Source organism: Myotis nattereri (assembly GCF_964212035.1).
Source record: "Myotis nattereri genome assembly, chromosome: 2".
Taxonomy (NCBI): domain Eukaryota; kingdom Metazoa; phylum Chordata; class Mammalia; order Chiroptera; family Vespertilionidae; genus Myotis; species Myotis nattereri.
The window spans coordinates 179,098,978-179,112,550 of record NC_138076.1 but is presented as its reverse complement, the minus strand read 5'-3'; the positions used below and the strand labels follow the sequence as shown (position 1 = coordinate 179,112,550).

The following is a 13,573-nucleotide window of genomic DNA, read 5'->3' as shown; positions in this document are numbered from 1 at the left end:
TGATGTCTTAATTCTAAGAATGCTTCTGCCTAAAGTCTGTTGTTGATATTAATATCACTAAGTTTTATCTTGGTTAGAATTTGCCTAAAGCTTTTACCCTTGATTAATTATCAGTATTTCTGGGTTTAGATATAATTACTATAAACAACATATAACTGAATTTTTGTTGTTAATTTGGCCTGATGATCTTTTTTAATTTTAAACTTTATTATTTGGAGCAACTTTAGATTCACAGCAAAATTAAGCAGAAAGTACAGTCTCCATATAGCCCCCACCACACACATGCAAACTTCCCTCACCATCAACATCCCACACCACAGAAGTACCTTACTGTAACATCATTATCATCAAAAGTCTAAAATTTACATGCGGTTTTACTCTTGGTGTTGTTCATTCTGTGGGTTTAGACACATGTATAATGGTGTATATCCACCATTGTAGTGTCATTCAGCATGTTTTCACTGTCCTCAAAATCCTGTGTTCCACCCATTCATAGCTTTTTCCAGCCTAGCCCTAGCAAACACTACTCATTTTATTGTCTCCACAGTTTTACCTTTTCCAGAATGTCATATGGTTGGAATCATACAGTATGTAACCTTTTCAGATTGACTTTTTCCACTTAGCTATGTGCACTTAGATTTCCTCCATGTCTTTTCATGGTTTGATAATGCATTTCCTTTTAGCATATACTTTATTGTCTGAATATACCACAATTTATACATTCACTAACTGTAAACACCTTGTTTGTTTCCATGTTTTGGCAATTGTGAATAAAGCTGCTATAAATATCTGTGTGCCAGTTTTTGTGTGGACCTAGGTTTTTGTGTAAATACCAAGAACTATTTTGCTAGATGAAATGGTTAAGAGTATATGTAGTTTTATTTTTAAAAAAAAGAAAGAAAAGAAAAAAAAACCTGCCAAACTGTTTTCTAAAGTGTCTGTATTAATTTGCATTTCATTTCCACCACCAATGAATGAGAGACCCTATTGCTCCACATCCTCACTACCGTTTGGTGTCTGTTTTTTATTTTTATCATTCTAACAGGTGTTATTGGTATTTTGTTGTTTTAATTTGTGATTTTCTAATGACATAGGATGTTGAACGTATTTATATATGCTTATTAGTTGAATGGATTTATTTTGGGGCTCTTAACTTCCTTCCATGGGCCTGTGTACCCATTTATATACCAGTACTCTACTGTTGTTGAAATTATAAAGTGTGATACTTCCACTTTTGTTCTTTTTTCTTAGTATTGTTTTGACTGTTCAGGGTCTTCTGTGGTTTCATATGAGTTTTTGTATTGTTTCTTCTATTTTTATGAAAAATGTTTTTGAAACTTTTATAGGGATTACATTGAATCTTTTGCTGGTTTTGGGTACTATGAACATTTTAAAAATATTAATTGAATCCAAGAACACAGGGTATCTTTCCATTTATTTCTGTCTTTCATTTCTTTCATCAGTGCCTTATAGTTTTTAGTATACAGTTCTTTCATTATCTTGTTTAAATTTATTCTTAAATATTTTATGCTGTTGTAATTGGGATTATTTTCTTTATTTCTCTTTTGTTCCTTGTTAGTGTATAGAAGCACAACTAATTCTTGTATGTTTGTTTTATACTCTGAAAGTTTATTGAATTCATTTATTCTAACAGTTTTTGAATGGAGTCTTTGGAATTTTTTATGTTTATCTGAAAACACTAATAATTGTTTTTCTTCATTTTCAATTTGGGTGACTTTGTTTCTTGCTATTGCCTAATTGCTCTGGCTAGAGATCTTCTAGTACTATTTTAAATACAAATGGAGAGCTTTGGCACCTTTGTCTTGTTCATGATCTTAGAGGAAAAGTTTTCAACATTTCACCTTTGGATATGATATTAGCCGTTGGCTTGTCATATATGGCCATTATTATGTTGAGATACATACTTCTTATAGCCAAGTTGTTGAGTTTTTAATCATGAAACAGTGTTGAATTTTGTCAAATGCTTTTTCTGTTTCTAATGAGGTAAAATTGAAAGTGCTATTGGATGGCACGATTAGTTTTTTAGTGAAGGTGTGTTGTAGGTAAACTCTTGATTTTTGTTTTTACTAAAATAGATTTATTCCTCAGGTAGTTTTACTATATATATAATTCTGGGTTAATACTAATTACAATTTTTATAAGTATCAATCTTTTCTCTATGATTGATGACATACAATCTCTTTTGGCATTGAGTTATGCTATTTCACCATAATATTATTTGGTGTGTTTTTTAATTCTTTATTATGTATTGGGCTTTAAATCTGAGTATATATGTGTTTCTTCATTTTGGAAAATTACCTCTACCTCATTCTCTCTGTTATTTTTCTCCAGAACTCTTAATTTAATATGTCAAATCATCTTAATGATTTCTCATTCTTCTGTAGCATATTCTTAAATTCTTTGTGTTCTGCATTTTGTATAATCACTTCAGATCTGTCTTTCTGTTAATAGTTTTTTTATTTTGTCTAAATTGAAGTTTAAGTCAAACATGGAGCCTCAATTTTCAATTAATATACATTTTATTACCACATTTTATTTGACAAATATACGTTTATTTTTATAATGTCTTTTCTCTTACTCATACTTTTGACACTTCACAAATTTGTTAAATGTACTTTCTGCAAATACACTGTATGAGTTGTTCTAGTGTCTGCTTTTTTTAAGGGCTGATTCTGCACACCTGCCTTTCTACAGTGATAGTAACTTGTTTCCTCAGATATTTTGTTTTATGTTTTTGAAATCACCCTCATTGGAATTTTAATTGTGATAGTCTTTGGTGCTTGGGTTTAAGGTCTGTTCTTCCACAAAAGAATTGTTTTGCTCCTGATAGTCCTTCAGTTCTTGAAAAGCATAGTTTATGGGAATTTTGGCCCCAAACCTGAAAAAGAGGTAGCAGCATGTGATTATGAATTGTCAGGAAACCCCCCTACTCCTCCATTCCAAACTCAAAACAAAAACCTAGTTTAACAAGTTCCCTTTTAGATTCTCTTTGCTGGGTAGGTATTTTTCTCATTCACCCACTTAGGGTGTTGCCTTTCAGTCATTTTAGTTTTATGCAAGAGTCTCCTAACTAACTTCCTTTTTCAGCCCCTAGAGTTTGATTTCTTTTTGCAAGCATGGTCCCTAAAAATCAAAACTCCAATATTTCAGCATTCTTCAGATCTCCTAAGGACAGTTACTGGATGCAAAGCTTGCTTACCTCTAGGAATTTGTGCTTTTCATCATTTTTGTCTATTTAACTTTCTTGCCAGCTCATCAATATTTAAAGAGCTGTTTTGTGTTTTCCATCCAACATTTTTATGCTGGGTTTTCCATGATATACCTGTCATGTAACCAGAAAAGTATAAAATTCATTTTTATTTATCCCCCTTTGTTTTATGAAAATATAAACATTATAGAAATGTTTTAGTGAGCTTATATTAATTACATTCATAATTAATTTAAAATTGCTAAAATCAGTTCATAAATAAACAGCCAGGCAAGATAATAATGGTTTAAAGCACCACTTCTCAAACCACAACTCAGAGTTAAAATCTAAAAAGGTGTTTCTGTGGAAAAACATGATAATGAAACACTTTAAAGAAGCCATGTATACTCTGTTCCTATCTAGGGCTTGAAAATGTTCACTAGCTTATTAAAGGTTCTATATGAAAAATACATAGCTTTTATTCAGTCTTCTTTGATCCATAAAATATTTTTGATAGGAAGAATCTATTAAATATCTAGAGAAATATGGACATTGTGGCATAGCAAAGAAATATAGAAGAGAATAAGTTAGCCAAAATATGGTGAAATGAGTTCAAAGATAAGTTAGATTTTAAAAGGGTATGTTAGAGTTAATGGAAAGTCTTGGGTTCCAAATGGCTTATTTTATACGATAGGCCAATAGATGAGATTTGAGAAAATATATTTATATTTTTCCCAGGAAAATAATCCTAATTTTCCCCTGTGCCTGTGTTTCCCTGTACTTATAATATTTAGCCAAAAAGAGTAAATTGTTTGTGGGACATTCTTAATTTTAACAATTTAATTTTTTTCCCTAGAATGTGGACAAAAAAAATGTATGTTTAATTATTCAGTTATTTTAAAGTATTTTAAGCAAGTGTTTATCCTGTTTACTTTTTTTTCCACTGTAGATCAATCCTGATACTCTTACTGCCATTTTCAGTGAAATTGTTCTATACTTTTACTTTTGCATTTTTATAAAAACATTATTAAATTTAAAAAAGAGTATTCCACCCGCCAGTTACCTAATAAAGCATTGTTATTTTTGTGATCCCTTTCAATATTAATTCAGATATATGTAACATTATATATGCTTATAATATGCATGGTTATACATATATGTATTTATACTTGCAATAGTATATATAGTTACATTAATGATGATGGCTTTAAATAATTTAATGTCTTCAAGTAATTTTATTTTATAAACATAATTCTATATTGATGCATATTTTTATATTTATTTTAATGACAACATGATACTTCTTTTAGTTGATACAGCATAGTTTATTGTACTGTACCCCCTTTTTGGACATTTAAAATGTTTTGGGTTTTGCATTTTTATAAGGAATGTTGCTGTATACATCTTCATAATGATGTTTTATTCTTTTATATTATATCCAGCCCCCTACCTTTGTACTTGATGCTTTTTTGAAAATATGCTAACACTAATTAATAAACATACATAATTTGTGTTTTCATTTCCTAAGCAGCTAAAATTAGACGTGAGTAATTATACCTTACCTTTGTTGTTAGACCCTTCAGTTAAGTTACTTCAGTATTATAGGCCTTAGATAGACTGTCCTTGGTTCAGTGAGTATCCAGTTATTGTGATAATCCATTCCTTTCAACAAGTTTAATTATTTCTATCTTATAATTGCATTCATTTTATCACACCCATGTCTCCTATCACTTGCATCAGTACTTTTATATATATATATTTATGGACAACTGTGTTTCTAACATAAGAAACAATATAAACAGTAAACGTTTTGCTCCTAAAACTGATTTCTTATCTACCAGATCCTCACCCTGCAATAAGTTAGAATATTTTTTTGTCAACTGATTTTAGAAAAATGTTTTATGCTAACTGATATAGGGATATTATTGTGTAAAGTTTGAAAGTGAAGGTTATGAGATCCACCAGCATGAAAAATAGAGGGCTTTCTATATAGTGTTTTCTGATGATGAATTCTTAGGAATAGGGAGCAGGGACCAGGAACATTTTTATAACAGTTAAGCATAGCATCAAATTATTGCCTGGCTGGCGTGGCGCAGTGGTTGAATGTCAATCAATGAACTAGAAGGTCACGGTTCAATGCCTGGTAGGGTGCCTGCCCACGTTGTGGACTCAGTTCCTGGTGTGGGTTCAGTGGTTCTCTCTCATCATTGATGTTCGTATCACTCTCTCTCTCCCTTCCTCTCTGAAATCAATAAAAAAATATATTATTTTAAAAATTATTTTCTGAAAAGTACTACACTATTATGTTACATTTTTCGTGAAGTGCACAACTCTGTCTCTTTTTTTCCTTCTTGCTAAAGGGATTATCTTATATACATGGGTCATTTATTTCAAGTACCCATTTCAAATACCTTTTGAAGGATACTGTTATGTTGAAATACATTTACTGCATTATGCTTAGGCAAATGGAATAGCAGAATTGAGTTGCATTTTTAAAAGCTATTTCCCTTGAAAATGATTGAAGCAGAAATACTCTTCTGCTTAAGTTCAGGATTGTGACATATCTTTGGCATTTACTAAAATATACACTATACAAATACGGAAATCTCATTATGGAAGTATAAACTAGCCCTGCCTTTTCAATAAAGCTGATGTGTCTCCCAATTTTGTTTCATTCCTTTATATCATTCCCTTAAGTCAAATGCCTATTTGAAAAGGGTGACTAATTTGCTTACATTTTCTCTTGCCTATTATAAATATATCTATTTGGGCAAAGTAAATCTAGTGTAGCTTATATTATAGTTTTATTTTATTCACTTTAAAAAGTTTATTGATATTATTGGGCTTGTGGTAAATGCTTCAAGTACATTTAATCTTATAGTTTATCTTTTTTAGGTTTTCTTTCCAAATAATAATTCATGTTGGCCCATGAATGGGTGAAATATCTGTGACTTACTTTATGTTAGGATGTTTATTAAATTTATGTAGCCTCTTTCAAATCGTATTAAATGGAGGCATGTCTGAGCATGTGCTTTAAGACTATCCTGCCACATCGCTTGATCTTGTTCAATGTTTGTGATTTATAGAAGGTATGAGAAGATGCTTCTTGAGTTTGCATTACAGACTATGTACTACACACACACCCCACATACAAAGTAAAGTGAAGTTTGTGGGCCTGTGATACATGGATAACTGTAACTGAGCATGAGCTTCCATGACTGCTTAGTCTAAAATCTAATAGACAAAAAACTGTGCATGTATGATTGTGATTAAATCTGTTTACAATATCTCTTGTGAATCATATTCCAGGAAAAAAAGAGCTTTTTTATATTTCTTTTTTTTTTTACAGGAATCAGTAAAAACCACAGAACCTCTATATTTATATTTGAGTTTGCATCAAACATTTTTCACTTGGAATAATTTCTTGCAAAGGGGGAAAACGGAATAACCTATTTCTGAGTGCCTTTTGTTTTAGGCTAAATTTCAAAGGACTGTCCTTGACACCCTTGCTTTAAGTACTCTTTAAGATTAATAGAACTTTATAGTTTGCATTTGTTTTTTCATTAGCTAAAAAAATTACTAAAATTACAATATAATTTTAAGAAGCAATCAGTAGAATATTTTGGATAAGTAAAATGTAGCAAACTTCTCACTGTTCTTGAATGAGATGTATTTGTATAGATTTCAATTAATTGTTATAATGATTTTTAAAATGCTATAAGTCTATGTCCTGCAAATCTTGTTGAAAGTCTCTCTTTGTTTAAATATTATAAATATTTGAAAGAGAGTCTTATGATTGGATGTTGCCACTGGTTCAATTTCAGCTTCTATGTAACAAAAGCAGTTCTGAACATCCCTACCTTGGAATGATCAGTTAATAAGGTACAAAAAATGTATTCACCATCCATCCCTCATACCTTCACAAATCACGTGAACCATTTCCAGGTGCTGGACGTTTTGGACCATTAAGGAATTCTATATTGACGCAAAAGGAAGAAGTAATATAGCCAATTTTCAAATAGCTCTATAATTTATTTTAGATAGAATGAGGGGAGGCTGAAATTTTGGGGACCAAGCTCTCTCTTAATACTTAATAATTTCTAGTTTATTTTGGTAAAATAACTAAAATAATCTCTAGCCCAGAGAGGAAAGGCATCCCTACTTCTGGCAGAATCTCAGACAGTGAACAAACCTCAAATCCAGTGCACTTTCTACTATAGTTCTTTTTTAAGGCCGCAAAAAGAGCTCTAATCATTTTTCTTTTTGTGAAGATAATACTAGTAATAGTTTAATGGAGTAGTAGTAGTTAGTGTCAGAAGTAGAAGTTAGCATTTATAAAGATGTTTAACTTGCTTAATCATTAGGGAAATAAAACCATAATGAAATATAGTTTCACAACTACTAAAATGACTATTTTTTAAAAAGCAAAAAAGTAACAAATATTGTAGAGGATAGAGAGAGATTTGGGGCTCTTTCACATTGTTCATGGGAATGTTAAATGGTGCAGCAGCTATAGAAAACAGTTTGGTGGTTTCTCAAAAGGTTAACCAGAGTTATTATATGACGCAGCAGTCCTATTCCTAGATTTATATCCAAAGAATTGAAAACAGGGATTCCAGTAGATATTTGTATGTGAATGTTCACAGTGGTATTATTCACGATCGCCAAAAGGTGGAAGCAAACCAAGTGTCCATCAGCAGATGAACAGATAAATGTGGCATATACATATAATAGAATGTTATTTAACCATAAAAAGGAATGATCTTTAGATACATACTACAACTTGGATGAATCTTGAAAACAGTACGCTACGTGAAATAAGCCAGTTACAAAGGACAACTACTGTTTGATTTTATGTATATGAAATATCTAGAACAGTCCAATTCATAGAGACAAAATAGATTAGAGGTTACCAGTTTTAAATCAGAACTATTTTGAAAGACATAGATCTGGTTTTAAATATTGGGTATCAGAATTAATTTCTATTTAAAAGAAACTTCTATATAAATAGCATTATAAATCTGAGAAAATATATTATTTGCCCTTTGTAAATGAAAGAGAAATCCGTGAGAATAGGAATATATTTTGTTGTGTTTCCCCATAAGAAAACTCCATTCAAAATCTAAGTGCTTAGTTTATTATTACTGGCTGATGCTTCTGAGTGTTTTTTTCACTAGTACTGTTTCCCTAGATTCATCTTTTGAATCTGTAGTTAAATACAATATTTTGGGCAAATGAATTCCACCAGCTGTCTTCCTTGTTCAGAGATTATAGATCTCAGAGTATAATCATAATCCATTTATCTTTCCTTGTAGCATCAGAGGCTCCTTGAAATGCTAGATACAGAGAAGGATCTGTTAAAAGAAAAAATAAAGGAAGCTTTGGTACAGCAATCTCAAGAACAGAAGGTAATGCTTTAACTTTGCTCAGAGTGGAAAAAGAATGTGCTCTGTTACTGCAAATAATACATTTAGTATCTGTTTTATCATTTATAGGAAATATTGGAAAAATGTTTGGAGGAAGAAAGACAAAGAAATAAAGACTCATTAGTATCTGCTGCAAAGGTATTTCCACCTGAGAAGTTTATTATATAGTCTAATTCCAATAAATTGTATTTGTTCTGTTTGTTGTTATGTTTACCTCCACATCAAAGCCTAGATTTGAAATTTTTATTCTCATATGAAAATTGTATTTATCACTTATTTGCCTGGTATAAACACATCCGTAATAATGGTGTATTTTGGTAAGTGGAATTAAAAAACAGTTAATTAGTGGTACAACTAATCTACTTTTGTAAAATATTTTATTCCAGAAAAACAAAAATGATTGTTTTTCTTTCTTATTTTTCCTTTCATGCTAGGATACTACACTCATATTCTTATTAAATTCACATTATACAATATTATGATGATGCTGAAATGCTTTCCATTTAGATTAGTAATTAATTGTTAAAAGAATTTTTAAAAAAATTGTAAAAATCAGTGGACACTGATTTCCACTTGGTATTTAGTGGGTATCATACAAGTAATACATGTGAGTGTGTATTTATATGTGTATATATGTATTTAATTATTTAGCAAGATATGTGATTTTTAAAGCCGATTTTGAAATAGCTAATCTCAGTAATGATTCATAGATATTAAATATATATATACCTTCAAATACATATATAATACTGACTTTTGAGATTTGCATTTAAATTTACTAAACAAATGTCTCTTATATGTAAACTAGAGGCCCGGTGCACGAAATTCATGCACTCGGGGGCGGGGGGGGGTGTCCCTCAGCCCAGTCTGTGCCCTCTCACAGTCTGGGAGCCCTTGGGGGATGTCTAACTGCCGACTCCCCATGGGGAGCGGGCCTAAGCCGGAAGTTGGACATCCTTAGGGCTGCCATGAAGGTGGGAGAAGCTCCCACAACTGCTGCTGTGCTCGCCAGCTGTGAGCCCGGCTTCTGGCTGGGCAGCACTCCCCCTGCGGGAGTGCACTGACAACCAGGGGAAAGCTCCTGCGTTGAGCGGTATTGGCCCAATACCGGCTCTCTGACATCCCCCAAGGGGTCCCGGATTGCGAGAGAGTGCAGGCTAAGCAGAGGGACCCCACTGGTGCACGATCGGAGCTGGGGAGGGACACAGGAGTTTGGCCAGGCAGGGAGGGACCTTGGAAGGGCTCCAGGGCATGTCTGGCCTGTCTAGCTCAGTCCCGAATGGCTGGACCCCAGCAGCAAGCTAACCTACCAATCGAAGCATTTACCCCCTGGTGGTCAGTGCATGTCATAGCGACTGGTCCACCAGTCGACTGTCTGCCCCTTGGTGGTCAGTGCACGTCATAGCAAGCAGTTGAGCGGCCTTAGCATATCATTAGCATATTACACATTGATTGGTTGAATAGACAACCGGACACTTAGCATATTAGGCTTTTATTATATAGGATAACTATGCCAAGATGGAAGTTCAAGGGTGACTATAATTTTCTCTTTTTCTTAAAGAACTTACATCAGGACAGAAAAAATATTATTCATTTACCAATAAGACAAGGAGTAATGCATTAAATTATTATGAGTGTATAAACAGTATTTCCATGTCATAGGAGTTTTTAACAAATAAATCACTTTGAAAGGAGTTGAAGGAAGGCTTGCATTTGGAATTTTAAGTTTGAATTTTATTCCATAGGTAAGAGTAGACACACGGACATTTTTAATATTGGTGTGACATAATGGTAATTGACATGAACTTTTGGGAAATTGGAGACAACAAAGGCTAGAAGCAGAGAAATGATTGAGTGCATCAGAAGTCTGTGTAGATATAGTGAATGGCAGAAATAGAGTAGTAGGTAGTAGCTTAGAAAGGAAAATTCTAGAAGTAGAAGGTGGAATCAACTTACATGTTTTGTCTGGATGATATAAGAGGTGAGCAAGCTGTAAACTCTCTGAATATTGATTCAACAGCAACATGGAAAATAATGCTATTTCTTTGGTATGGAGTTTAAAGTGCCTGTGATATATTCAGATGACAAAAGTCAAGTAGATGACTAAATCTACCTGACATAACTCAGGAGAAAGGAGTGACCTAAAGATACTAATAATGGTTTTGTTTTTCAGTAGATAGATGGTAGTGGTAGCCATGGAAATTACTGTCATATATAATCACTTCTCTGGAGAGTGTAACATAAAGGTAGTCTAAGGTCTGAGCCCTGAAAGAACAACAAAATTTAAAATCCAGAGAAAGGAAGAAGTTACAAAAAGACTCAGCCAGATTAATAGGGGAAATATAAACTTCATGCTGTCGTGCAAACCAAGAAAAGAGAGAGCTTCAAGAAAATAGAAATAAGCAACTGTGTAAAATGTTGCTTTGAAGTCAACAAAAATAAGGATTAAAACAAAAAATATCATTTGGATTAAACAACATGGAAGATACTGGTGAGCATAGTAAGAGTTTTTTAAGAGAAGAATAGTGGAGTAAAATAGAAGTTCAGAAAATGGTAACCGTCAACTTCCATAACTTTTGTCAAAATGGTCATGAACTGGAAGCAACAGGGACTAGGGTAGGAAGTCCCTGGGTTTTACTGCATAAAAGTAGGATGGTTTTCTTGAGGAAAATTCTTGTGTAGTTGTTTGTGTTGTAGCTGAAGTGTAGGCATTGTTGGAGGGTAGACTGCATTTTACTGAGTAACTAGTGTTACAGTTACATTGCTTTTTGGCAGACATTTACTCTGAAAAGGTGGAGTGAGCCCAGCACATTAAGAAAAAAACTAAGAGTTTTTATTGCTAATGATAAAATTCAAGCTTTGGAGCAAATACTAGAATTTTGGAAAATTTCTATCTGCTTTCTAATACCTAAAACTTTTCTGATGAAATTGACAATGGGATTAACAAATGTGACTTTTTTAGGTATGATTTAATGAAATTTGTCAACATCTGGAGGAGATGCATAACTCATTCATTCAATGTTTCCCAAGTAAAAAGTATCTTTAAAACCATGCATAGATAACGGATTCATTCAAAGTTCTAGAAAGGATTGTAATGTAAGAGTACAAAAATTTGACATGATTTGATTTTCTTTGCTGCAACTAACTTTTAAGAACTACTACTTAATTGTGGAATCATCAAGAATATCTACAGTGATCTGACCTGGCTACTAAATATTTCTCCCTTCTCTACTACCTATGTGTGTGAGATTGGGTTTCTTCTTTTTAATATACTTCAACCAAATAATATCATTATAGATCCATACAGAAGAAGATATTAGAATCTAGATACCTTCTATTAAGTCAGATATTAAGGAGGTTTACATACATTCCTTTCACTTTTTAATTTTAGAAAATATAGTTATTTTTTTATAAAATATAGTGTTTGTTAGTAGTATGCAATGCATTTAATGTCATTTGTTTTAAATTAATCAATACATATTTTAATTTTGTCTTGGTTTAAATTTCTAATGTGGTAAATCTTAATATGTATAACCAACAAAAACAGAAGCTCTTTGAAGTCTGTAATAAATTTTAAGAATGTAAAAAGATCCTAAGACTAAATAGTTTAACCACTGCCCTTTAAGCTAAGGCTTGGTTTCTTTGGCATTTAGAAATGCCAAGGAAATAAGTTTATTATTTGTACAAAACAAATAATTGATTTTATTTTTCAGAAATTATTAAATATGCATTAAAACAACAGTGTCAGAACTAAACCATGTGGAATCAAAATGAAGTTGAGTGTTTTTTAGGTTAATCCAAGTTTGTCTTATTCAAAGAAATATTGTGCAGTCATCCTTTCAATTCTTTTTGTTTTGGTCATTGTTTGTTTTGAAGCTTGAGAAAGAAGCAATGAAGGATGTAGTTTTAAAAGCCATAGAAGAAGAAAGAAAAACTTTGGAAAAAGTCCATGCTGAGGAAAGGGAATTATGGAAGACTGAGCATGCAAAAGATCAAGAAGAAGTATCTCAGGCAATTCAAAAAGCTATACAAGAACAAAGAAAAATTAGTCAGGTTAGTAAAATTAATTCTTTGTGAATATTTTTTCTTATTTTTCTCAAAATGTAGTATTCTTAGTATTATTTTATCTTACTTGAAATCAACTTAGTGGGCATATCAGTATTAATAATAATTTTGCCTTTGGTAAACAAGTAATTCTTAATATGACTATATTTTTTATCTTCTTATACTTTTAACCTTGCCTTTTTATTCTACTTTAAAAAAAAAACACAATCCAAATTTATCTTTAGTCATTGCAACTACATTAAAAATGTAATTTTAGCCCTAGCTTGTTTGGCTCATTGTATAGAGTGTTGGCCTGTGGACTGAAAGGTTCCAGGATTGGTTCCAGTCAAGGGCACATACTCAGGTTGTGGGCTCAATCCCCAGTGTGGGGCATGCAGGAAGCAGGCAATCAATGACTCTCATCATTGATGTTTCTATCTCTCTCTCCCTCACCCTTCCTCTCTGAAATCAATAAAAATATAGTTAAAAAAATTTAAAGTTATAATAAATAGGTAGGTGAGAAGTTAGACAGGTTGATTATCATAAAGAGTATGCTTATTATAGAACAAATCACAATATGTATATTCTTAGATTTTTGTCTATATATGATTTTTTTCTAGAGGAACACCTTCGATAGGAAGAAAATTCATATCAACTCCCAAGTATGGGAACCACTGCATTAACATTTTAATATTGACTTTTTAGGGAATTACCAATTTATGGACATTTACAGACATCCTTCATCCATTGATTGCATTCATTCCCTAGAAAAGCAAATTTAAAAAAGGAATAAAGTATTACAAATTGCTTTGTAAAAATCCCATTAATTAAATAATGCCAATTAACTAAATTGCAGGACCAGAGATAAAATCTGTAAATATACTTTACCCAGGGA

The 13,573-nt window shown here is 32.2% G+C and overlaps 1 protein-coding gene across 1 annotated transcript in view; it reads left to right on the top strand.

The window, feature by feature from the left end:
- Window positions 1–13,573, top strand: part of CCDC91 (coiled-coil domain containing 91) — a 277,441-nt gene that overhangs the window by 186,889 nt on the left and 76,979 nt on the right. Inside the window, exons 9-11 of the mRNA XM_081083709.1 lie at window positions 8,524–8,616; window positions 8,704–8,772; window positions 12,511–12,687. Coding sequence (XP_080939835.1) covers window positions 8,524–8,616; window positions 8,704–8,772; window positions 12,511–12,687 — 339 coding nt within the window. The remainder of the gene's footprint in view (window positions 1–8,523; window positions 8,617–8,703; window positions 8,773–12,510; window positions 12,688–13,573) is intronic.